Here is a 27,019-nt window from a genome sequence, read left to right as displayed (position 1 = left end):
GTGTTTTTCACCAGCTCTGAATGTAACCATTTTTTTTAGTTACTTGTGACACTGAAACTGCTTCATTGAATTTTAATTTTTGTATATGATATGAACTTTAATAAAACTCGTCCGTGCAATTTGTGAGCAACTGGAACGAAACAAAGTGTTCTGTTTTTTTACAACAATTTAACCCCCGTTTTTCCCTGTTCATCGACCGTGAGATTCAGAAGTGACGACTGAATAAACCAAAGAAACTTAAAGTAAATTTCTTTGGGTGAAGACTTTTGCAGTGTTTGCAATGATGATGAGATGGTGTTGAAATAGTTAAAGAGAAACGATGTACGTACTCGCTTGATGAAGGTTGAGAGGAGTGACAGCCCACTGTGGGGGACCTAAAACGTAAGCTGTAAAAGACCCTTAAAAAAAACATATTACTTATTTTGAAAATTCATATGTACATATATTTATGTGTATATATTATTTATCCATTGTAAAATACCATAGGATTAAGCGGTTGCCTAATGCCTAGTGCTCGTGTGAGTAATTCAATTTAATTTAATTCAGTTTATTTTGTATAGCCCAAAATCACAAATACAAGTTTGCCTCGGAGGTCTTTACAATCTGTAAGCATAAGACATCCCTGTCCCCAAACCTTACATTGGATCAGAAAAAACTAACCCAAATAAAGATAGTAAAAACCCTTTCACGGGGAAGAAAGGGAATAAACCTTCTGGAAACAGAGGAGGATCCCTCTCGGACAGAAGCAATAGATGTCATAGGTGTGCCGAATGAACAACGTAACAGAGTTACAGCACATTCAATGAATATATATATATATATATATATATATATATATATATATATATATATATATATATATATATATGTGTGTATATATATATATATATATATATATATATATATATATATATGTATATATATGTGTGTATATATATATATATATATATATATATATGTATATATATGTGTGTATATATATATATATATATATATATATATATATATATATATATGTATATATATGTGTGTATATATATATATATATATATATATATATATATATATATGTGTGTGTGTGTGTGTGTGTGTGTGTGTGTGTGTAACCATTATAAGCATATAATCATTTTCAATTTCAGTATAACCATATATATATATATATATATATATATATATATATATATATATATATATATATATATATATATATATATATATGGTTATACTGAAATGCTGTGTTGCATTTGGGACAAAACCACATGTGACATGCCCACTGGTAAATTACCTTTATCTAGTTCCCCTGTGGAAAAAAAATAAATAAATTTAAACAGAAGAGTATGTTCAATGAATGTGTTCAAGTGATTGAACATTTTTATTTTCTTCCAGTGCGTTGAATAAAGTAATAGTTAGTGAGTTGTATGTTTTGCTTATAATAATGGTATAGTGATTTTTGTATGTAATTACTGGAGAACCCTAAGCAGCCACGTCAGATGTATATAGCAACTGTGTGCAGGGGCTACAATTATGCAGAAGAAGAGAAGACAAATTCAAGGTTTGTTCCGGTTGTGTTTATGAAATGAAAAGGATGAAAGCTTAATCTAAGAGTGTTTATGAAAATAGACACGAAATATTTGTTTTCTATACAGCCAATAGAATGACCATCTTGATCGTGACAAGGCAGGTCCAGATTTGGCCGACAGAGGCGTGTTTCCCCTGAGGCTGTGGCTGCATGTGGCAGCGTGTCAGCCGGAAGCCCCGCCCTCGTGCTACCGTGGCCGCCGCATGCTGAAAAAGAAGTTCGCCGTGTTGCTGCCATTTAGAACTACTGCTCGTATTATCGATATTTACCAACAAACATGACAGCGACTATTTATTTCTCCTGTTTTTGAATACAGATGCGTGTCTAACAAGGTAATTGACGCCTATTGACCGACAGAGTAGTTCTTTTCTGGAGAAAGTATGCTAACATTAGCCTAGCCATTTTTGTTACTGAAAGTTTGATATTCCGATTTTCAATCGGAATCAACCACGTGATAGCCGACTGGTTGCTGTCATCTCGAACTAATCAAACGCCATTTGGCATCTGTAAATCAGTCATTTCCAAACATTTGCATGAGAGTTATTTTGAAATAAGTTTGTGCGCTGCAAAGTGGCATAACGTTACCGTAAGCTAAGTGTGACGCACACAAACTGGTTTCGACGTCAGTCGGTGTTTATTGTTAACTTCAGTGAGATAAAATAGCTAATGTCGAAAGTAAAAAGCCCAGTAACTGTGTGTCTAAAATATGTGTGACTATATAGCTTTATGCAATGTTAGGCATTTAATGTAAACTAGCGTTAACGTGTGAAACAGCGTTGCAGAAGCCAGTCGCTCACTCGTAGCAACGATGCATACAATGAATATAAAGTATAATTTAGCAATGTTCGACACGACAGTCTTGTAAACTAGCTAACGTCTGTGTAACGTTCTGAACTTTAAAGTCGAGTAGTTATACAGTAGTGTGTCATTCAACAAGTCTTTACGTTGCAACTCATAGTTTTTTCACATTAATTCATTTAATCAACATTACTATGTTAAGTCTATTATAGTCTGCGGACCGTACGAGCTGTAACTATTCCGTTTTAGTACCCGTTTCAGCCCCGCATGCATCTCTACCGTGGCAGACATGGCCTCCCAACGAAGGAAGCTCAGCTCCGGGTCAGACATAGAGCCAAGAGCAGCCTCTTCCCACAATTCACCGGATTGTTGAACCAATATGTGCAAACTGACATGTTGGTCAGTGTAGTGTTAAAGTGATGGTACATCAATCTATTTTCCAGAAGTATCACTTTGTGCCACACATAGTTGCACCATAGTTGCTGCCAGGCAGTGTTTCTCACCCGTGGGGTCATAAAGACTACAATCGATCCGGAGCTCTTCCTGTCTTAACAGATGCATGTAGATTCTTGCAACCAGGTTTTGTTATTTAGACCATTTCAGAATATGCCTATCAATATTAATTCGTATGGAATTACAGTTCTGAATTTAGAAAAAAAATCTGAATACATCGGAAAGCAAAAGACAATAATTTCTAGCAGATTTACATAGCTATTTGTAATATAATTTAAATGACTGTTATGAGACAGAACAACATATTCTCTATGATGCCAGCGGAAGTTCACCGTTTTAATTTGTGTTTTATGCCAAAGCACTAGCCAATTCTTTATCGAGATGACACACTTTAAGACACAGTGTGTAACGGCTAATGTAAATGACCACATTAGGTTCAAACTGCTTTCACTGACAATAAAATTTTCAAAAGTAAATCCCCTGTTTAAAAAAAAGTCAGGAACCAGTTCCCAACAATGCTTGTGGTTGTCACAGTTTTCTAACTGAAACATGTCTCTTTACAGAACAGGAACATGATTAACTACAGCATCATCAACGGTCTTGAGGGACCGCATCTGACATCTGTCCCATGCTTGAGTGCCAACCTCTCCTCCTGCACCCTAACTGGGTCCCTGCTGGACAGGAGGGTGGTGGGGTCCCCCTCTGAAGCAGGGCCGTTCCAACGCCGTCACTCAATCAACCTCCCCAGTGCAAAGTTCAGCCAGAGCCCTTTTGTCGACAACTTTAAAAGGGATCCCTCAGTATTGTTTGGTAGCAGCTGCATCAGCAACAAGGAGAACCATTTCAGTGAGTGCTTTTTTTCAGAGCTGGGGGACAGGCCTGGTAGTCAGGCTAGTGTGAGTGGAAGCAGCCAAGTCAACTCGAGTCGCTATAAGACAGAGCTGTGCCGGCCCTTTGAGGAGAACGGCACCTGTAAATACGAAGATAAGTGCCAGTTCGCCCATGGCGTTCATGAGCAGCGCAGCCTGAGCCGTCACCCAAAGTACAAGACTGAGCTGTGTCGCACCTTTCACACCATTGGGTTCTGTCCGTACGGGCCGCGATGCCACTTTATCCACAACGCAGAGGAGCGCCGTGGGCCTCCTCTCATCTCTGCCTTCAACAAGATAGAACGCCCTCGCCTGCAGCATAGCTTCAGCTTCGCAGGCTTCCCCAGCTCCAGCGGCCAGCAGGACAGCCCCACTTCTGTCACACCTCCACCTATTTTCTCCCCCGGAGACCTGAGGGAGTGGCAAAGTGACCCCCTTGCTCACTCTAGCCAGGAGCTTGCCAGTCTGTTTGGCCCCAGCGTGGGGCCTCCACCTGTGTCTGAGCTTCAAGTTCTAACCCCTCCTTCCCCAACCACCGCCTGCTTATTCCAGGCCACATCAGAGATCTCCCCTAGCCCCTTGGACTCTCTGTCTGACCAGGAGGGTTACCAGAGCAGCTTGGGCAGTCAGAGTGGCTCAGAGTCCCCACTTCTAGATGCCTCCCGTCGCCTTCCCATCTTTAGCAGGCTGTCTGTCTCTGATGACTAAAGTTTTTTTTTTAATGAATCATCAAAGAGAGAATGTCAGACGACGGTAAGATTCTAAAAGTGCCATAGAGTTGATTCATGTGAAGCCAACAGTGTGCCGATACTTTCTTTTTCACTCTAATCAAGCCCAGTCTCCTTTTTCTCTCGAATGTCAGTGTGACTGTTTTTTTCAGTCACACTCTTGTGTGACTGACGATTGCTTCCTGCAGTCGGGCAGGTATCCTGGTGCTATGTGCTTTGTATTTAGTAATTGTTCTCTGTTTGCTCACTAGAGGCCTTTTCTTTTAAAACAGCCAACATCAGAGTTTTGAAATTTTGACTGCAATTCAAAATGATCTCTGAAGTTGGAGGTTGAGTAAAAGAGAAATTTCACCCAGGTTACCAGAAAACATATTCTCTCACTTACTTGTATTGGCATGTATTGGTTGAGGTCTTCTTTGCCCAGATTTGGAGATGTGTCTGTTAGATCTTGCAACCATCCCAGTACAATGGAGCAGGATGGAATCTAGTGTATTGTGCTCACAGCATTAAAAGGTCATATTTAAATATATGCACACCTCTGTATTGTCCAAAGAACACACTGGAGACAGTTTTCATACTGACTATTGCGCTTCTACCATTAGTTTCAATGACAGTTATGGCACAGAGACTATTTCTGATTTGGGTGAACTAAGTATTGGACATTAAACTTAAGCAGACAACGTTTACAGTAATCTGCAGGTTCTTAGTGTTAATTTGCCATGTTGGTATTTAGATCATTTTGGTCAGCAGTCAAACTTGGTCCAATCACCTAAAAATAATTTCTCTGAAGTGACGTCAGCTATCCGCAATCAATGTTCTCCTGTTGATTCTACCATGTGTATTATCATTATTGTTATCGTCTAGTTTATTTCCCAACGTCGTCTTTGTGACGGCTTTGGCTGTCACTGCTTATTTATCAAATTATATTTATTGCTGATCTTAAGCATTTTTATTTTGTATTTATCTGGTAAATGAAACAATATAATATATATTTTCATTCATGTGAAATTATGATCTTCCATATTAATTGCAAGATTGTGAAGACCTATTTGTGTTATTTTTTTCACAGTTAATATATTGTACTGCAATGACATCCTTTGAAACATTTGATTTATTTTGATAGTGAATGTTTATTTAAAACATACAGGTTAAATAATGTAATATTTTCTTTTTCCAGTGAGTGTTGACGGGGTTCTTCTGTCTGCTGACGCAGCAGCTGTGTCTGTCTGCAGCGGCTCACTTATGGCTTTCTGCTTTCTTTCCATACTGACTTTTCTTTTGCCAGAGCAGCTTTTTTTCTAAAGCATAAAATTCGCGGTGAATGTATATGAATGCCCATATTTTGTAGCAATTTATTCAATACTAGGGCCTAAAATGCACTAAAATGTTTGGAGAAAATAATTTTGTATTCTTCAGACGCAGATACATGGAACAATACAATTGGATCCATACTTTGAATTTGATTGATCTCATAGTGTGTTATAACCTCAACATGTTGGAACCCTGTTTACACCTTGGACTGTGTTCAGGCCTCTAATCCCTGCTGCATTTCTGGGCAGCAGCACCTTCTTTCATCCTCTGGAATGTATACTGGCTCTGGAACAGTGGTATCCTCCTATCAAACTATGTAACTAAAGCATTGTAAACTTTTATTTTGAAAAGATGATGGAAGATGCCTGTTTCACAATATCCTGCACAGATGTATTAGCACTCTTAAGTCAACACAATGATTATGAAAAGGTTATCTTTGACCACTTTGACCCATGAAAGTGCCTTTAAATACATTCCAGGTTTCCCAAATGTTGTGCCTTAATAACTTTCTATAACTGAGTAGAGAAAATCCTGTCGCTGTAGGTTAGGTGTTCACAGGATTCACACATGACAAGCACCTGTTGAATGTATTTACCAGCAGCCATCACTGTGACTACAGTAATAACTTTGTTCATGGTTTGTTTTGAAATGAGTGCAGTTAAAACCAATAAAACATGTATTTATATTGTATGTGTGACTTCCTATGATTTCCTTGTGTGTAAACGGCAGACTATAGTTTACTGAGCACGACACGGTTTGAGGTTAGAGGTAAAGACCACTCGCTATCCGGTTGGCGAATGTGGCTCAGTGGTAAACCCAAATTTCTTCCGTAGATGTGCCCAACGTCTGAAACCAAAAACGAGAAAAGAGAGACGATTATTTTCATGTCAAAATAAAAGCCAGTAATCGATATTATTATTTACGGTCTTTTAATTCTCATTTACAGTCTTATATGATGCAAACACATCGCAGAGTAATGTTAGAAGAAGATTAATTATTAAATATGAATAAATACACCTGGTTAAGTTAGCAACAGTAGAGACTACAGGCAGTTTAATATGCATGTATATATGTACACAGCAAGAATCAACTGTTCAATTAATCGCTGCATTTTTTTAATGCAACACAGTTCGTAATATAGTTTAATCAAGTAACTTGTGTGTTTAGAGTTGATCATATTTAATTGTTTTATCGTATTGTGCCGTTTCTTGAGTGAACACAGGGCAGAGCCTGTATGAGACCACAGTAAAGGTTTACCTTTCTACCAGCAGGTGGCGCTATTTCATGTATTTACTTGTTATATGCAATTTTCTCTGTAGCTACTTGATGAGAAAACTCTCAACTGAAAGTTGTTCTCTGAATACTACTGTTGTTGAGTCACACAATATCATTTCAGGATGTTTTCAGGCGAGAAGTTAGTTGTTTAAGCAGCAAATCTGTGGTCGGTTTGTCAAGAATCAGCCAATTTAACCTAAGCGTCAGGGACAGGGCGGACGCTGCTGCCAATTGCAACACTGTTGTGACGCTGCAGTTACCCAGAATACAGTTGGGCATCATGGCGGACACAAGGGAGAAGGGACTGCAAGATTACAGGAAAAAATTACTCGAACACAAAGAAATTGACGGAAGGTTAAAAGAATGTAGGAGCCAATTTTATTTTGACATTTGTGCTGTGACATAAATACGTATTGTATGTTTTTATAAGATACATATTATTGGGTAGCCATCATCAGCTAGCTGGCTAGCTAGCTAGTGCTTTGTCATGCAGTTAGCATCTTCATAGAAATGAATGGACGTAATGCTAAACTGGTTAACGCTAAAAGCGCTATCTTAGCTTAGAAGTAACGTTGACGCTAACTAGTAGGTAGAATATTAAATGCCGTGCAGTGACTATCGTTAGGTTCATGACTTGTAAATTGCAGTGAACGTTTGTCTCTCGAGACATTATTTTAATATTGTATTTATGTCCTGTCTGTTAACGTTGGTAATAACGAAATTTACGCGAAGCTAACTTTGACCAGCTAACGTTAACTTATATTGATAGTGTGACCAAGGTTTCCACACTGTAAAGAACGGTTGAATTCTTGACTGAGCTGTTGTGTAAGATATCACAAAACTGGAAATAACATTTTTGGGCCATTCCCTTTGCATTCTAGTGAGAGAACAACTGAGAGAACAAACTAAACAGTACGAGAAATCAGAAAATGACCTGAAGGCTCTGCAAAGTGTTGGTCAGGTAAGAATATTGCTATACAGTATTGTGAATATTGCCTCTCACTGAATGGAATAACTTGTTGCAACAGTAAACAATTACAGACATACATTAAATTCCCCAATAATAGAGTTATATTGTCACAAAAAAACAACATTTGGCTAAAGCCTCAAGTTTTGTTACATCTATTTATTAAGTTGGGGGAGGGATCCATTTTCACCAGCACAGTCAACATACGGGCTTTTTCATACCAGGCTAATGTAAGCTTTTAAACAAAAGGGGTTTTTTTTTAAGTTAAAAGAGGGACATGACCACTTATAATAATTGATAAATTCGACATTAGTGAAAATAATCACTATTTACTGCCTTAAACTCAGAACTGATATATTCTGTGTTTTTGTGAAGTGCCTCACACAATACTGGTCCTTTCATTTATATTAAAACTAAATATTATATTTTGCTGCCAGATAACCAGCTCAACTATTAAAAATGTGTTGACCAAGCACCGTTAAATTTAATCTGGCCTATCATTAAGAATGAATACAGTGGAAGGGACTTAATTAGACACTTGGCCTCTACTAACAAAATGTGTGCCTCTTTACCTGCAGATTGTTGGAGAGGTGCTCAAACAGCTGACTGAGGAGAAATGTAAGTTCTCACATTTACAAATGTCACACCACAGATACTAACAGCTAAATATTGCTCTGTATTTTCCTTGATCCAAAAACTTCTGGTTTGCATCAAATCATGGATCAGTCACGGTTTGGATCACAGATTAGATCAGCACAAAATTAAAATACAACATTTTGAGATCACTGAACATATTTTTTTGGCCACCAATAATAAATCTCAACTAATAAAAAACTAAGTGTTATACGTTGACTTTGTTAAAGTCATTTTTGATGGATTTTTCTTCTTCTTGAAAACACAATACGAAGGATAAGGAAATAATAATAAACAAAACTGGTCATTCCTACTTTTAGTTATGTGTTATAAACTGCTTGAAACTATTGTCAACAGGTCATAATTCATCTAATATTTTTTGTTTTTGTGAAAAACTGTATTTAAGTTTTTAACCAACACTGCATTTTATGAGATTAATGTGAACACATGATACTTTATTATTTACCTTCGCCCAATCAACATTTTGTTTTTAACATTAATTCAATTCCGTTTATTATGTATAGCCCAAAATTACAAATACAAGATTTGCCTCGGAGGGCTAGACCTGTGAAGTTAATGTTTTTTTGTTTTTATTCCAGTCATTGTCAAGGCCACCAACGGCCCCAGATATGTGGTTGGATGCCGCAGACAGGTAGGTGGTGAATACGTGTATTAGATTCTCTTATTGGGGCGTAGGGGGTACCTGTAGCTCATTGGGAGAATGGTTGTCCTAAAACCACATGGTAGCCGGTTTGATTTCTGGCCTCATAGTTTGCATGTCGAAGTGTCCTTGAGCAAGACAATGAACCCCCTGGTGCTTCACGAGGCTGCCCACTGCTCCTTGTTTACTACGGATGGGTTAAAATGCAGAGAATACATTTCCCGACTGTGGGACTAATGTGGGATTAATTATTATTTTGTATTGTCATATTTGTGACTGGACCTAAAGGTTCAGAAACTGTCATAAGCAGTGCATAACATTAGGATGACCTGAAATGGATAAATCTTGTAATAACGACTCTTACCTGTTTCTGTAGATGATTTGCATAAAGGGAATAGGGCAAAACAATGATTTTAAATCTATTAATCATGAGACATGGCAAAAGTGCATACATCTTTGAATCCATTTGAAATAAAATGGATTGATTGACACCTTGTTACCAGGTCTTGGGAAGTAATGCTGCAAATGTGAAAATAGTTATATAAAACCAGACGGAAACCTCAGGTTCTAAATAAAGAAGTGGCAAGTGTCTTAACTTGTATTTCTCTTTCGGTCATTAAGGGGCGACTCCTCATTGCCAAAAGAAGTCAGAGCGTAGAGAAATATTCTTACTTGATTTATGTCTGACACAAGCTTCAAAACAGCGGTTTTTACAAACTGAAGCTCATATCTACGTCCACATATATGGTGTGACAAATCTGGTACTTCAAAGTTCAGGGACCTAGTTAATTTCAAAACTGGTCAAATTCTGTTTAAAGCCTCTAATAAATTGTTACGAGGCAACATTCAATTGATATTTGTGGTCAGAGAGGGAACATACAATTAATGAGGGAATTATAATTTTAAACATCCTACCATCCATGCAACTCTGAAAAGTATGTCTCTGAAAAGTATGTAAGTCTGTGGCGTAAAACTGTGGAATAAACTAGATTAGGACACAAAAATGCACTAACTTAAAACAATTTAAAGTACAAACAATCACTTTTGGTTAGCTATAAAGAACTGGACTAATAATTATGTATCTTATATTTTTCGAGAAAGGATTTTTATTTAGCATTGTATGTTTATAAGCAGGGCTCTATTTCATATTAAAGATTAAATGTTTTAAATTTTAAGATTTTTAAAAATGTTTTTATCAACTGTATGTGATTATATGACAATGTAAGGGGGGGGCAGAACATGATAAGCCTCGCTTCCTTCAGCCCCTTCTCGAACATGCACAGCATCTCAGTGTGCCATTGTTTTTTTCTATTTAATGTACTGTCTGTTTTATGCTTGTGCTTGTTTGAGACAAATAAAAAGAAAGAAAGATCTCTGACACCAGCAATGATTTCTCAAAGTGCAGCTACAGGCGCCATGTAATCTAGTTTGTGTTACTATTGAAGTGTGATTAGACAGGGTGAAGAGGGAAAATAATACGGGCAGAATTGCATAGCCTACTTTTGTATTCAAAGGTTTCTTTCAATCATTTAAGAATTGCAATCAATCAGACACAGAGTGGAGCCGTCTCTACCACTGAGCTGCACTCATTTTTCAACCTCAATGTGATCACTAATCAATGGTGTTTTTCATCCCAGTTGGACAAGTCCCAGCTGAAGCCAGGAACCAGAGTGGCTTTGGACATGACTACACTCACTATAATGAGGTAGGATAGATTTATTCATCAATTAGAGTTGGTTAAACAGCACAACATTATAGTAAGCATCTAACGTTCATAAAAGATGGAATGGATACGACCTGTTTAGTGAAGTGGATATGACTAAATGGTAATGGAACTCAGTGTTTCCTGTAGGTTTACAGCTTGGGGAACACACACAAACACTTAAAGCAGTGGTTCTCAAACTTTGGGGGAAGTGAGTGAAACAAGGCGAAAAGCTGATGTTGTGATCTTCGCAATAAAACATTATTGATGTAATGTGTCGAGTCTTGGTCATCACCTTTAAGATGTCTACAGCGCCTTTATTTCCCTCCAACTTTTTTTTACGTAAAGCTTGTCAGCTTGATATCACGTTAGGTAACGTTTTTGGGTTGTGTATTGGTGTTAAAGTTACATTACGACAGCCCTGCAGTTTGCTCAGCATGTGTTTCCTGTTCTGTCCAAGGTACCTGCCGAGAGAGGTGGACCCTCTGGTCTACAATATGTCCCATGAGGACCCTGGCAGCGTGTCCTATTCTGAGATTGGAGGCTTGTCTGAACAGATCCGCGAGCTGAGAGAGGTAGAAAAAGAGCCAGCAATTGTTTGGATTATGTTACTCATAATGTGAAATGTAATGTACGTGTTGTAGTTTAACAGAGGTTCCAATATTTGTTTTTTGAGTTGTATGATTGGGTTTTGATTGGGGGGATTCAGTTGTGTTTCGGAAATGCATTAAGACCAGATAATATATTTAATTTAAATTTCTATCAATTGATTTTTAAACAATTCTGTCATCTGGTGGCAGGTGATTGAGCTGCCTTTGACCAATCCTGAGCTCTTCCTGAGAGTGGGCATCATCCCCCCTAAAGGCTGCCTGCTCTACGGGCCTCCAGGTCAGTGGACCAATGAAAAAACACCTGCCTTGCTATTCTTCAAATGCCAGAGGGTGTACAAATGCAATGTACTGTGAAGAAGCAAGAAGACAAGTTTAGGCCATACACCAACACTATAGAGGGATTGTAATTATCACTGAACGTGTGTTTCATGTTGATGGACTACTTTATTACCTTCATACAAGACCTTTTAAAGAAAGAAGCCAAGTATGAAATGCATTTTAAAGACGCACAGGTTCAAACTCCTGTAAGTACATTTTGTTTGGCTGCAAAATATTTACTCAAATGTAAATTTAAAGACGAGCTGTTTTGTAAAGCTTCTGAAAACAAATTGGCATTTGTCAAAACGGACATGTTTTACAGTGCTTTTATCAAAGAATATTTGTCCATCATGTCTGCAAAGTGGGTGTGACCAGATACTAAAGTTCAGAGATGATACCAAGCGCAGCGATCACTTGCAGAGCCTTTGCTGTGATTACATTTTTTACTGACGTGGGCACCTCACGCCAGCTTCATGACGGCAACCATAAACTATACTTCAGAAGGCTTCCAATCAGTGACATCCATACATGCGTCACATTTTAGTACAAAATAATTTTTGAGCCTGTATTTATTTCTGAGACGCTAAGCTCTTTATGAACCTATTTGCACATTGTTCATTTGTATTTGAATTTTGTGTAGTTAGGCAATCGTTTTAGATTATGCGTTTGTATCCGTAACAGGAACTGGGAAGACTCTTCTTGCCAGAGCAGTGGCCAGTCAGCTGGACTGTAACTTCCTCAAGGTAAGAAATGAAATGTTATGTAATGTGAGTATTAGTGCCATGTCAGGTCAGACTGCACTCAGTTAGCTGATTGTGTGTATGCGCTACAGGTGGTTTCCAGCTCCATTGTAGACAAGTACATTGGTGAGAGCGCCAGGCTAATCAGAGAAATGTTCAACTATGCCAGAGACCACCAGCCCTGCATCATCTTTATGGATGAGATTGATGCCATTGGTGAGTGACACTGAGGATCTGGTTTGGTTTTTGTCCTTCTTGCGGCTTTAGTATTTTCGGTTTAGGCTTTGTTTTTTTCTGATGTATGTATTTTCTCATCTACTCTGTATGGCGCTACAATGAAACCTTTACGAATGAGCTTTTATTGTGAAGCAGCTAAAGCTTAAACATAGCCTTTGTCACTGATGTTGGTTAATTGTAATGCCTTTTTAAAAATGAAGTCGTATAAAGATATGAACAATTGTGTGTTATCCTACATTAACTTTGAATTCCCTTGAACACCCGAATCTACTTCGACCCCATTACAAAAAATAATAAAGCCAACACAAATAAAAATAGAACAAAATATAAAAAATGATAATGCAGTCCTATATTCACTGATTATACATACAGTGGTTCAGATCCTCAACTTAGAACATAAATACTTGAGTATTCCCAACACCACCCAGCCGGTGTGTTGGGAATCTTCACTGAATGCTCGTCTTTTTTGTTTGTTTCATTTAGGCGGCCGCCGTTTCTCTGAGGGAACTTCTGCTGACAGAGAGATCCAGAGAACTTTGATGGAGGTAACTGAGACACTGAAGTGTGATGTCTTTTCTAGCACACCGTCCTTTAGAAAATAACCCACAGGAATCTCTAGAGCAGCGGTCACCAACCTTTTTGGAACCGAGAGCTATTTTGAGGTACGAAATAATCCAAAGGGCTACTTGTTTGATACAAACTTCCTGAACAACAAAGTTGCACAGATCACCTTTTAATTATATGTTTTTTATGTGAACTGTCTGATCACATATCAATGTTAATTATTCCTCACAATAATTATTAACAATTTCCACAAAAATGATGGTAGGAAAAACATGTTGTTATCACTTTGTTAGAAAAATTTAAATAAAGTTATATCCGTGCAAAAAATAACTAATATTTAGTTACTACTAAATAGATTATTGTGGAAAACAATGAGCTATTTTTTTGCAAAACAGAATAAGTGCAGATGTGTGAGCATCAGGTTGCATCAGTGGCTCAGTGAGCTGCTTTCCTCTCTACATCTTTTAAAACAGAGTTGTAGATTTGATACGTACTCTCAATTCATGCTTAATGAGCTGAGCTCTGTTTCCTGATGAAAGACGCAACAGCATAAAAAACCTCATGGAGATCTCGTAAAGATCGGCTTTTGGCAAAATGCCAAAAATCGGTGGGTCGCGCATGCGCAGAGCAGTCTGTTGACGGCGTACGGCGCACTTTTAAAATCAGCATTTCCTCTTGCGCCCAGAGACTCTCGATATAGTCAGAAACGTTGTTGATGGAGCTCCAGGCTGCAGCCTGTTTGTCTTGACCTGCACATACATGAACTGATAGGCTTTAAAACTCGTAGCTGTTAGCTTAAAATACTGTTAGCTTAAAGCAGCAAATCCCATTGAAAAGCACGTAACATATTTTTCGCCGCGCTCTCTCTCTGTCCACTGTGTGCGCGCCCGTGTGTGTCTGTGCTCACCTTTGTGCGCGCCGTATCCGTGCCCTGTGCGCGCCCGGAACTCCGCTGCTTGCGATACAGAGCAGAGTTTTAACGCGACCGTGGTTGGTTGAGAATTTTTAAAAATAAAATTTGAGGAATTTTTTTTATTTTATTTTTTATTTTTTTAGAACACGTCTCGCGGGCGACTCACGTGGTCCCTGTGGGCGACAAGGTGCTCTAGAGGGACCTTTCTGTGCTCGTCCACCAAGGACTGCAAAGTTGAAAAAATGTAACTGATTAATCACATATTTTTTCTGCGATCATTTGCATGATGCGGCAAATTCAATAATGAACTAAAAACTACTGTATTGCGTGCTTTTATTTTAAAGTAATATTATCAGAATAATATAACAATATAACTCTGGAGCAACAACAAGTCAACATACATACATATATAGTATATAAATCTGTTTTCATTTTTTTACTCCAAAAAAATTGTATTTAATCTAGGGCTGGGCAAGTTAACGCGTTAATATCACGTTAACTTTTCAATCGATTAACGGTCTTAATTATTTGATCATGCGTTAAATGCTTCTTTTTGTTTTAAAAAAATATTTTTGAGTTTTTACTTTGAAGGTGATTAATGTAGGTGCTCACTCCCGCAGCCTCACCGAACGATTTGCCGACTTGAGCCTGACACGGAAGCACGTATTGTTCTGTAGTTTCTGTTCTCAGCTGCTGTGAGTCGTCGAGTCGCCTCACAAAGCTTCACAGGCGGTCAGTCTACCGGCAGGCTCGTGCTGCAAGCTCAGCGTCCGGATTGAACATTAATTGCGCATGCGCAAAGCCGCCGCTGATACCTGTCAGCTGTCCTTCACATCTCCACCTCATTCAACCAGTATTCAGTGCACTTGTTTAAGCCAACACAGACTGGACTTTTCTCACTGAGGAAGAAAAACCGAAATGAACTTGAAACATGAAAAGCACTTATTGCTTTTGTATAAAGTGAAACAATTGCTTGTCTTTAACATACATCAGTGTTTCCCCTACCATTATAATAAGGGGGCGGGGTGCCCCCCTGAAATAACTCCCTGCGCCCCTGTAATTTTCTCTATAGCGCCAGATCACAATACGTCATTTAAGGTTCTCTTTCCTATAGAACAGGTCTACACCTAGTTATGTTATTAAACAAACTAAACGGCCATATTTTATTGACGGGATCTACATGACAGCTTGTCATTTCTGTCTCTACGTAGTCGCGCGTAAACACTTCTCCTCTCCCCTGCTTTCTGTATCGCGCACAGCGTTGTTCCGTCCCGATGCGCAGAGACACAGGTGAGCGCTGAGCACCCAGCAGCGGGCAGAGAGCGTAGACAAATATGTCGCGTGAAAAGCAGACAACTATATCTGCGTCATAAACGCTCCCAGGTAGAATATAGCAAGAATAGCTCTCCTGCAAGGATCACCGGAGCAGCTCTCTGAACCCAGAGCAGCTCTCCTGCTCCAAGTGAAACGAGCCAAAGTGTTTGTGTCCTGTTCCAACAATGAGCTGCTGGCTTCACACATTACAAAGTACACGGACTAAGTAATTAATAAGTACATGGATAAATGCCTTTACTTTCAGGTAAATGTTTACGGTTAACAAATTACATTGCGCGACTGGGCGATTTTTGGCGTTTTGCCAAAAGCCAATCTCCGCAAAGTCTCTGTGAAGTCATCTTTTCTGCTGTTCCGTCTCTCAAAACCGGAAAGAGATCTCCTCTCAACGTGGAGAGTGAACTGAGAGCGGCCGTACCAAGTCTACAACCGCGTTTTAAAAATATGTGTAGAGGCCAGCAGCTCACTGCAGCACTAACACTGATACTGCCTGATGCTCACACATCTGCAGTGAAACACTGTACATCGTTGAAGTAAGCAACAGGCTGAACATGGACTAAAGAAGGAATGGTTTGTCCCTCACATGCACCTTTGCTACTAAACAGTACCTGTTCAGAAAAAATAAATTAAATTTTTTTATAAACTATGTATGTTAACTTGCTGATAACATTACTTTAAAATAAAAGCATGCAATACACTAGTTTTTACTTCCTTATGTAATTTGGCGCATAATGTGATTATTTGCAGAAAAATCATGCGATTAATCAGTTAATTTTTTTCAACTTTTCCCAGCCCTAATTAAACATAAACAGTGTGTTCAGTAGTAAGGGTCCCTGTTTGGGGCAAGCCACTCCTTCTTTTGTCGATGTTCAGTTTGTTGCTTACCTTAAAGATGTATGTGAAAGACCAGCAATTGATTCACTTCATACAAAGTGCTTTTAAAGTTTTTCAATTCAGTTTTTCTTACTCGGTGAGAAAAGTCCAGTATGTGTTGGCTTGAACAAGTGCTCTGAACATATTGTGATGTGAGGAAAGTTTTCCTTTTGAGAGAAAAGTAAAGATCCACAAGTGATATTGACTTAAAGTGCTGAGAGTGTGCTTAAATAAGAGAGAAATGTGAGAAAATGTTAATGCCTGTCTGAGAAAAGTGTATCAAAGTGTGTGGTTAGGGGCTTTACGGCCTTAAAACATGTATAATAATGGTAAAAAAAATAAATAATAAAGCTCACTACTTCGTGGATTTCGTCTGTTGCGGGTTGTTTTTCTAATGTATCCCCCGCGATAAACGAGGGACCACTGTATTTACATTTTTCTTACGGGGGAGCATGCGCCCGGACTCCTCTAGAGGGGTAATATCCTTCTCACCGTTTTCACCCCTGAACTGTTTTCATGCCTGCACAATGATTAACTTGTTTTATTTGTCGCAACTATGGATGTCGTCACAGTGATTAGAGGATATAACACAGGGGTGGGTCTGTATCTGTCCTATCAGCTCCTAAACCAGATGGACGGCTTTGACACGCTGCACAGAGTCAAGATGATCATGGCCACCAACAGACCTGACACTCTGGACCCGGCCTTGCTGCGTCCCGGCAGACTTGATCGTAAAATCCGTAAGATCTCGGTTCTTGTTCCTCATTGGTGTGTCAGCTGTCTGACAGTACACACAGCAAAACTAACGTCCTCTTCTCCTATTCAGACATCGAACTGCCCAATGAACAGGCTCGTCTGGACATCCTCAAAATACACTCCAGTCCCATCACCAAGCACGGAGAAATAGGTGAGTGAGCCCAACAGCAACCTGGCGAAACTACTACTTAAGGGGTCCCATTTGTTAGAGCTGTTTCAGAGTTATGTGGTTGTAATGTTGGTTTCATCGGCTTCAAATCCAAAATGTTGTATTGGTGCAGTTTTTGTTTTCTTCAAAACTAATGCTGCCATGTCTCGTCTCTTCACTCCAAAAAATACATGACCTTTCTAGTAACCTCCACTGTCATGGGATCTCCTTCATGTTCTCGGCTCACGGCCGTTTATAAACAAACAAAACAATGTTCATTACATTGGTATATTGATTATTATTATGATTGATCATTTTCAATCAGTTTCCTTGAATGAATGAAATGCAGTTATTTAATTTGTCCTTATCCTCTAAACACTGCTGTGTATAAGTGTGGTCAGTCTGATAACGCTTTAAAATACTTTGGTTGATATTGTCTTTGACATCCCATAAACATTTAACGGGACAACATATGTGGTGTTCTGTTCTATTCATATTTGAGCATACATTTGACCCCACTCACTTCAATAATAATAATGGTTTGATTTTATATAGCGCTTTTCTGAATACTCAAAGACGCTTTACATAGGAATAAGAGGAGCTACCATGTAAGGTGCTACATCAGAACTATCTAACTTTCTTACACCGTAGTCGCAGCTACAGGAGCAATTTTAGGGCTAAATGTCTTGCTCAAGGACACATCGACGCTGTCTAGCGGGGCCGGGGATCGAACCACCGATCCTCTGATTCAAGGAGGACTAGGGCTGCAACAACGAATCGATAAAATTGATTATTAAAAAAGTTGGCGACAAATTTCATTATCGATTAGTTGTGTCGCGCGATAATTACGCCACTCAATAAGTTGCAGAGATGCTTGAGTATAAAAGTAGAGTTGCGCGCATCGTAAAGGACACAGAAGGTTCAGGTGCAGCCCAATGGATCCTCTCGTATGTTACTGTCTGGTCACATTGCTTGCTACAATAACGTAGCAGCTATGCTAACTGTTGTCAATAGCACGCCAGCTAGTCGTTCATTCCCCGTGTTTAAGCCGCTGTTGGCTTGGATAACAACTTATTGAAATGTTTCTTTATTTTAAAATATCATGGGGGCTTCAAGAGAAACAATGTGTAAATATCTCCTCTAAGGTGCAGAACGTTGACCTGCGTTCAACAGTCCGGAATTGCTGCTTGGATTTGTGGTTCGATGTCTAAATAATAACTTTTGTTTAGGCAAAGGTGTGTGTGTGTGTGTGTGTGTGTGTGTGTGTGTGTGTGTGTGTGTGTGTGTGTGTGTGTGTGTGTGTGTGTGTGTGTGTGTGTGTGTGTGTGTGTGTGTGTGTGTGTGTGTGTGTGTGTGTGTGTGTGTGTGTGTGTGTGTGTGTGTGTCTGTAGAGAACAAGTTCTGATGTTCCTGTTAAGTTTTTTTCTTTATGTTTTGTCTTTGAGACCGTTCCTGTCTGGGAGGGTTAGGCCTTCACTTGAATCTACTGATAAAAGACATTATGAGCAGTGAGAATGATGTTCCTGAACTGAGAGAGAATACATGTCCTGTGACGGTTTTTGGTTCGTTTCAGATTATGAAGCCATTGTGAAGCTGTCAGACGGTTTCAACGGAGCTGATTTAAGAAATGTGTGCACAGAAGCAGGTAGGACATCAGTGGTTAGGTATCGTCCTTAATTTAATTTCCTCGATGTTATTCACACGTTGGTTTGTTGCAGGTTTGTTTGCCATCCGCGCTGACAGAGAGTATGTCACTCAGGAGGATTTCATGAAAGCCGTGCGGAAGGTGGCGGATTCGAAGAAGCTTGAGTCCAAGCTGGACTACAAACCTATATAAACCCTCTCTGTGTCTTAGCCCCTCTTCCTATATTTTTCATTGCATTTTCATGGATTTGCTGTGTTCCTTGTCCTCCACAAAGTGACTTTGACTCAGTAACTCCTGGTTAGTGTGACTTGCCTTTATTAAACATTGCATCATAAAGGCTGATCATTCTGCCATCCTACAGAACACCTGATAAAATTACTTGTACTGAAAATACACCATTATGGAAAATTGTGTTGTTTTTTTTCAATTCATCACCGATCGTTCCTCCAATTAGCTTTGAGTCAGCGTCATGGACCTTTACATCGCACTGTCTGCATTATCCCAAAGTCATTAAAACGACATGATACTCCAATATCAAACACGTTTGTCTGCTTACCTGTAATGCTCCTTTTCGGGTAGTTTGAAGTGTTGAGATGTCTTCATTCTCTCCAATGTACATCGACCAAATCACTCTAGGCTTGTGAAGCTCAAAGCACCAAAAAAAATATATATGTTCACATTTTAATTATATTGTAGTTAAACAATAGGCCAAAAATAGAACCAGAGGGTGCCACAGATAATCTCCAGAAAATTGAGTAGCATACCGCTCCGGGTTCCTTTTCATGGCCGTGAGATTCTTCTTCAGGATTATATTTGATTGGGATTTGAGCGTCAAGCGTCTTTACAGGCCCAGTGTTAACAGAACTCAGTTCTTGGCTTCACGTAAACCCAGTTCTTACTGGCCTGTTGGCTCTGTTATGTGCTGATTGTGTGACAGCAGTTCCAGTCTGATCTTTACAGACGCATTCAACTGAACTGAGGGATAGAAGCCGGTCTGACTTGTTCCCTCAGGGCTTTAATAGCTGCATATTTACCGTGGATACTGTAACCTTGTACTGAATATGACATGTAAAATTACACAAAAGTACACTGTACAAAGATATATTAAAGGTAAATTTACTGACTAAATAATTTCTATAATTTAATCCTTTTCTATTAGACATAGTAACAATTTAAAGATTAAATGTATCTTCTGAATGGCGGCACTATGGACAGGTCATCCTGGGTCATTAAGATCAAATAGTCATGATTCAAACTAAATGTGCGTCAATATTCTGGCCAGGCTGGCCATTTAACAAAAGTTTTGAAATGCACAACTGAAACATATGACCTACAACTAAATGAAAGTCAATGTCCTGTGTGATAGTTCCTAATTAATAAAAACTAACAAAGGAATCTTTTTACTTTTTTTTTACATTTCATGAGTCTGCATTTACAGAGTCTGATTAGAAATGATTGGCTGTGGTCGATAAATAATATTTCACTTTTTGTTATTCTCAAACCAACTTGCTCCAAGACGGTGTGACAGATTTCATATGTTTATGAAGCAAAAGCTTTGTCTTTGGTCACATCAGAGCAGATCAATCTGTGGCTGGACTTGCTGACAGCCTGGGAATATTGTCTAGTTTATAATACACCTATCCAACGCCATCAGTCCTCACTTATATTTCATGTTTCACAAGCTTCCATCTTCACAGTTCAGCGAAGTTTCTTAGATTGTATCATAACCAAAGAAACACCCATCAAAACATCAGCAGTGGCCAGTGCTGACCTGAGAGCTTATCTGCGGTTGACTGCACACTTTAATACATGGTGTGCTGTACATGGTCAGGACTCAAATATTGTATTCACTATCTGCTGTGGTCATAACAGCAGATGCATTCATGCTGAAAACAAGTGATACATGCTTATAGGAACAGAAATGTTGGGCAAAAAACAGATCACGACAATGGCTGCGTTTCCAGCCATTGCGTTTCCAGATTCGATCGTTCTTAAGAAGGCTCGAAAGAAGGGTTCGCTAAGAAGCAGCGATAAGATACGAGTGCTTCCCAGATGCGTTCTTAACTGCCTTCTTAAGATGTCGCCAAAGAAGCTCCCTAAGACGCTCTTAGTGGGAGCGGTTCACCGCCGTGGTGATGAAACTAAATCAATCGATGCCAGGTTAATCGATCACCCACCACTTTATCAGCGCATCAATCACGCACAACACCCTGTAGTCCCCACACACAGGTGCAATTACGGTAAGCGCGCGTGTGTGCCATCCACGACACCAATCACCCGGGGGATCTCAGCCATGGCATGGAATCCACGGTGGACCTGGCGGACTTCGTCCCGTGTGGTGGGCATCCTGATGTGTGTCCGTCCGCATGGCGCAGGAGGATCGGTGTCACGGCTGCGACACTGCGTGAAACCGATGCCTTGCTGAGGCCGGTGCCGTCCCCCACCACCTCCAGGAAGCTCCCCACTGCGTAAAAACGCAGGCTGAGGGCAACATTGCAGCGGGTTGGCCTCTGGATGTGTGGTGACACTAGTGTGATGAGGCGTTGGATCTCCACACGGGAAGCCGGTACTTGGACTGGACAGGCCGGTCCGACACCACATTAAGTTGAGAAGTGCTGACGCTCATATGCATTTATGTGAACTATCTGGCTTCGCGCACGGCGACGCTGTTGGTTAGCAGCGAGATTATGCTGTATTGCAGTCGTGGTGTCTCTCACGCGTGGACTTCAGCAACGCCTTTATACGAGGAGCCTCTCTGGATGAGGTTCCAGCCGAGTTTAGTTACACCTGTCAGTTTCCCTGATATCTATGGTCTTTCACAGCGCTCTTAGAGCGCTCCTAAGACGCTTTGAGCGCTTAAGAGCGTCTTAACGAATCTGGGAAACGCGGCCATTGTGTGTAAGCTCCTGAAACATCTTAATAAAAAAGAAGAAAAAACACCTCTGAATTATTGCCCGAGTCTTCTTAAGTCACTGTTTTACTAATGTTCAACATTGCATCAATGTGATCATTTGGTATAAAGTATACTCTGTATTCAGTTCCAAGAAAGAAGGAACTCCTTCATTGCATTTTTCATAATTTAGTCAAACATGTTCCCTAAAAGGATTTGCTTTGCTTAAATACTCCAAATAAAGTGAAACAAAATAGACTTTTGTGACTATAATAAAACTATACTATAATATACTATTTTATAATAGTAACTTAATAGAACATTTAGTTTGAGATGAACAATGTCCATGTATGAAATTCATTACACCATTGTCACTGTTGTTATTGCTAAGACATAACTCAGTGGCATGACAATAGTTAGATTTGCTGTGATGGAGGTGCAGGAACTCCATTGCAATGATGCCCATCTTGCCGCATATGTTCTCCTAAAGAACACTGAACAGTTCATCATGGACTCATTGTTCTGCAGCGGGTCCCTGTGCCAGGGTGAAGGACTCCTGGACGAACGCCCTGCACATGGGGCAGTGCTGGAAGTGCGACACACAGCTGTCACACACACAGGCGTGTCTGCAGGGCAGCAACACCTTGTTTACTGCTGCATTCTGACAGACCACACAGTCTCTGCCTCTCCCTGCTGAACAGCCCTCCGCCACCACTGGACTCGGCTCCACTGGACTGGTCTCGTTGGGTTCAGTGGGTTGGGTACTGTGCTCCGAGTCTGGAGGCTCAGATGCTGTCATGACCCCACCAGTGTCAGCTGACATGAAGAGAGGCTAGTTTAAAGCAAGACATGAAGCAAAAGAAGGTGGAGTGAACTGTTCATAGACACTACGACTGAAACATAATCACGGTAATGTCATGTGATATAGGACTTCAAGGTTATCTCGGGTCCTGCCTGGAGAAGACACACTTCTAACAGAAAGCCTGCGTTAGTTTGGCGTTTGAAATATGTGTCTGCTAATCATCAAAAGATGCTCTACTATTATTATGTATTATGAACCACAACGGACAGTCAGGACTGCAGAGGACATCATTGGTGGCAGTCCTCATCCAGGACAGATACTCCTCTGCAGACCTTCACACCATGGACCCCTCTGGGAGGCTACAGAACACTAAAGGTCAACCCTCTAACATCAACCTATCCACTGCTGCCATACTGTTATGAATCATGCATGGACATCATTACATGGACAGAATCATCCAGTCCATGTAAATCTATTTAACATTCATTTATCTTCACTATTTCTTTTGCTTTTAAGTAACACTTGAGTTGTAGATAGACATTTGATTATTATTTCATCGCTCACCTTTCTAAAAATAAAAAAGACTATCCTTATTAACCACGTACTAATATGTATAACTGAAGACCTTGCATGACCCTTTATGGTGTACTAATGAGGATTAGAGAGGTCGCTCTCTAACCCTAAGGTAGCCAGTTCAATCCCTGGTCTCCCCATAGTTCGCATATCGAAGTGTCCTGAGCAAGACACTGAATCCCCAGTTGCTCCCCGGGAGCCTCACAGGCCAGCCCACTGCTCCTTAATAATTAAGGAAGAGTTAAATGCAGAAAACAATTTCCCCAAGGGGATTAATAAAGGATAATTTATTTTTTCTTCTAACATACTCTATAAGATCCCTTCCTAAACAGCAAATTGATTCAATAATAGTTTGTTTATTCTGCATCACACAACTACTATCATAACATCTGGCCTCAGTCTCTGTTTGGTCAGTGTCATCAGAACAAAGTGTGGTTACCTTGATAAATAACATGTAGCACATGACGGTGTTAGTCTTGAACAATCTGCTTGAAATTTGATGTACCTTTAACTCAAACATGTTTCCTTGTGAGGTAAGCAGGTACTGAAAGAGAACCCGTGCAGAAAGGCTGTATTTGTCGTCAGGAACATGAATAACCGTCAGACTGGCCACCTAAAAGAGGAAAGAGTGTCTTTAAGTTAGAGAGCCTGGCTTGGTCAGAGTGTTGTGACCTGCATGCGTCTCCACTTGCTTTGGCCTGAACTTTCTCTCTACTTTCAGTCTTTGTGCTAAGCTGAGCTGAATAAACTAGCTCTGTACAGTAAACAGTAAAGCACTCTTCCGAAAATGTCTGAATGTATGATGGACTCACAATGTTGTAAGTGTTTCTAGCTTCTGGCTCTGCCAGAGTCAGCACAGCCACAAGAGGGTAGCGTTCCCTTGGCAACGGCCCAAAGTCTGTGATCCCCTGGTCAGCAGGAATCTGTGTGTGGCATTCCTCTCGATCCTCACTGGCAATGCTGAGGGGGCGGGGTCAAAGAGCTGAACACGGGGGAAAGCCAAAGACATATCTCTATCATCATTACAAAATCATAGCAATATAGTAGTGCTGTGTCTACATTACGAAGGGAACATCCACCCCAAAGCTCTTTTATCACTAATAACTAACAGAATTGTTTTATTTTCTTGGTCTGGCTGGTTTTCATATGTATTTCATTATTCATCCCAACAATAGCAAGAGAGGGGGGGACACAAAGTGTATAAAGCGAGACGCTGAACCCCAATGTACTCTGCGACTGCTTTACAGCAGCTGCTCCTGATGCTTAGGAAGGGTTAATGCAATAATACATACATAAGAATCAAATCACATTTACTGAGTGCTTTTCTGTAGTCAAAGAAAAACCAAAAAACAAGAATAAAAGATTAAAACAATTAGGATTAAATATATTAAAAGCAAGTCAGAAAAGGCGAGTTTAATTAGGACAGTGGAACCTTGTTACTACTGTAAAGGATACTGGAAGCTGTGGTAGTGGTGGTAGCGGAGCTGCAGGGCTTCTTGCAAACATTGGGGGGTGCTGAGCCGCGGTCGGCGCTGGTGGGCTAGCAGCGCAGCCTGCAAGGCGCTGACCTCACAGCCCCAGAAACAGCTCAGTACACAGGGCTCCAGACAGCAGGGCCTAAGGAATACACCGTCTGCAAGGAGGGTCCTCAAAGTTATGATGGCTGGGCCACAAAACACACACACACACACACACACACACACACACACACACACACACACACACTTCATCCTTATACTTGCTATATAGCGGCTGGAACATTCATAACCTGCATATTCATAGTTGTACATGCTTTGTTGGTGAGATCGATATAATCATATGAAAGTGTCCAACTCCACAATGGACAGAGAACAGGAAGAATATCTGCACTCTATACAGGAAATCATTTCCCAAGCAGTACTTCCTGTCAATTGACATTATAGAGCTTCAGGTGGAAACATCCAACAGTCTCTACTTAGAACGGGAGCTGTTGTCATTCTCATGTTATACTTCATTGTATTCGTTAACATCCCCACATACTAAAAATTCTTGTAAATGGACTCGTACTTGTATAGTGCTTTTCTAGTCTTCCGACCACTCAAGCGCTTTAACACTTAACACATCATCATTCACCCAGTCACACACTGATGAGAGGAGCTACCATGCAAGGTGCCACATCAGTATTATCAACCATTCATACCATTCAATTTGGGGTTAAGTGTCTTGCTCAAGGACACATCGACATAGGCTTGAGGAGCCAGGGATCGTACTGCCGATCCTCTGATTGAAGGACGACCCTGCTCACCACTGAGCCACAGTGTAATGTGTAAATGGGTGACTTGTGTGGCAAGGAACACTTCACCTTGTGTTCTATTCTATTCTGAAGGTTGACTGTTCTCACCAGCAACAGATCCCGGCCCGGCACCCATCTCCAGAATGAAGGGGTTGGTTCTCTGAACCATTTGCTTCTCTGGGGTTGGCAGGAGAGACTCAGTCTCATCAGAGCTGCGAAGAATCACTGGAACATCGAAGCCAAACCTGCAGCTCAGAAGACAGAGTGGTTATGTTCTGATGGCTCTCTAAATGTCATCACAAAGAAAGAAAAGAATGAGAGGTCATGAGAATAATCAGCCGGAGCAAGGAATACTAAATCTTACTCTGCTGTTGACTTGTTCACACGATTGTATTTATGGATTCTCAAATAATTTTTTGTCACCAAGTCTTTTACACAATACAAATAACAATTGTGTATTTTCTTGAATTATACTTCAGTTTGAAACTTTATGCTTTAATCTAATAACAATTTAACGTTACTTTCATACTTGTTTATATGTTTGATCTAAATAGGTTTGTGAACATCTGCGATAGGAAGAATCTACAGACTCTAAAAGAGTCACACATTTTTCAGAAGCGATTGCATTGCATCGTGTATGATTAATGCCATGCTTATTTTCGAGGTGATTATATACTCCACGTTCATACAACAATATAGAAAGGTGCCTAAAACCGAGGGAGAGGCTAATGTGTGAAACCTTTAGTCATGAGCTAAGCTAACAGAGTGGACTGTCACTCACCAGCCCAGCACCATGGCGGCGGTCACCACGAAGCACAGCGACACCACACTGATGTAGAACAACGGGGAGTACTCATACAAGGTCACAAGGAACCCCGCTGCCATTCCAGAGGATTTAGAGGCCAAACAATCACAACACCCTCTGATAAACAAATCCCATGACTGCCAGGACAGGAACTTCTTATATATAACTACGGTGGCCGAGAAGGTAACGCTATTTGGAGTATACACAACAAGACTCTTTTCACTATTTTTTAGGTTTAGCGTTTAACTGCTATTTAAATTGCTTGAGAAGTAAATATTTGTTTTAAATATTGTATTGCCTAGTTTTAAATGCCATGTTAGATCATTTTTTGACTAGTGAGTCAAGTTAGCGCAAGCTCGAACACAGTTACTTAACTTGTCTTCAAATTAAAAGCGTAAATAAAAATGTACAATCGTTGGCTGCAAGCTATGTTTGGATATTACATAAAGATAAAACAGTAAAGCAAACTAATTGTAGTATTGTACTTGTATACAGTTGGATTGTCACATGCTTATGGGGATTGCATTTTATTGAGAGAGTTATGAAAGCAGTTTATTCTCCCTC

General features: G+C 40.0%; 3 protein-coding genes across 3 annotated transcripts; 2 read left to right on the top strand and 1 right to left on the bottom strand.

The window, feature by feature from the left end:
• The first annotated feature begins 1,771 nt into the window (after positions 1–1,771).
• Positions 1,772–6,428, top strand: zfp36l1b (zinc finger protein 36, C3H type-like 1b). Its single transcript, XM_068576502.1, has 2 exons — positions 1,772–1,911; positions 3,394–6,428. The coding sequence occupies exon 2, from the start codon at positions 3,403–3,405 to the stop codon at positions 4,405–4,407; it is 1,005 nt and encodes a 334-aa protein (XP_068432603.1). The 5' UTR covers positions 1,772–1,911; positions 3,394–3,402; the 3' UTR covers positions 4,408–6,428.
• Positions 6,429–7,268: 840 nt separating this feature from the next.
• Positions 7,269–19,652, top strand: psmc6 (proteasome 26S subunit, ATPase 6). The gene is made up of 14 exons (XM_068576766.1): positions 7,269–7,378; positions 7,895–7,974; positions 8,559–8,598; positions 9,213–9,265; positions 10,912–10,979; positions 11,437–11,551; positions 11,777–11,864; positions 12,587–12,648; positions 12,738–12,861; positions 13,366–13,427; positions 17,184–17,304; positions 17,391–17,471; positions 19,042–19,113; positions 19,187–19,652. The coding sequence occupies exons 1-14, from the start codon at positions 7,294–7,296 to the stop codon at positions 19,303–19,305; spliced, it is 1,170 nt and encodes a 389-aa protein (XP_068432867.1). The 5' UTR covers positions 7,269–7,293; the 3' UTR covers positions 19,306–19,652.
• cgrrf1 (cell growth regulator with ring finger domain 1) lies at positions 19,216–26,710 on the bottom strand. The gene is made up of 6 exons (XM_068576767.1): positions 26,432–26,710; positions 25,759–25,895; positions 24,834–25,011; positions 24,191–24,338; positions 23,884–23,991; positions 19,216–22,835 (listed from the first exon to the last, which is right to left on the bottom strand). The coding sequence occupies exons 1-6, from the start codon at positions 26,533–26,535 to the stop codon at positions 22,518–22,520; spliced, it is 993 nt and encodes a 330-aa protein (XP_068432868.1). The 5' UTR covers positions 26,536–26,710; the 3' UTR covers positions 19,216–22,517.
• Between the last annotated feature and the right edge of the window lie 309 nt (positions 26,711–27,019).

This window comes from Clinocottus analis, unplaced genomic scaffold, assembly GCF_023055335.1.
Source record: "Clinocottus analis isolate CAN_PGR_092001 unplaced genomic scaffold, fCliAna1.0.p SCAF_15, whole genome shotgun sequence".
NCBI lineage: Eukaryota > Metazoa > Chordata > Actinopteri > Perciformes > Cottidae > Clinocottus > Clinocottus analis.
The sequence above is the reverse complement of the archived record's forward strand: the minus strand, read 5'-3'. Positions and strand labels throughout refer to the sequence as shown.

Coding starts and splice junctions, on each gene's coding strand:
- cgrrf1 (XM_068576767.1), bottom strand. CDS start 26,535: ATGGCAGCGGGGTTCCTTGTGACCTTGTATGAGTACTCCCCGTTGTTC. Junction 25,896..26,431: donor GCCGCCATGGTGCTGGGCTG/GTGAGTGACAGT, acceptor TCTGAGCTGCAG/GTTTGGCTTCGATGTTCCAG. Junction 24,339..24,833: donor CACCACTACCACAGCTTCCA/GTATCCTTTACA, acceptor CCGCCCCCTCAG/CATTGCCAGTGAGGATCGAG.
- zfp36l1b (XM_068576502.1), top strand. CDS start 3,403: ATGATTAACTACAGCATCATCAACGGTCTTGAGGGACCGCATCTGACA.
- psmc6 (XM_068576766.1), top strand. CDS start 7,294: ATGGCGGACACAAGGGAGAAGGGACTGCAAGATTACAGGAAAAAATTA. Junction 12,862..13,365: donor GGATGAGATTGATGCCATTG/GTGAGTGACACT, acceptor TGTTTCATTTAG/GCGGCCGCCGTTTCTCTGAG. Junction 17,305..17,390: donor CAGACTTGATCGTAAAATCC/GTAAGATCTCGG, acceptor TCTCCTATTCAG/ACATCGAACTGCCCAATGAA.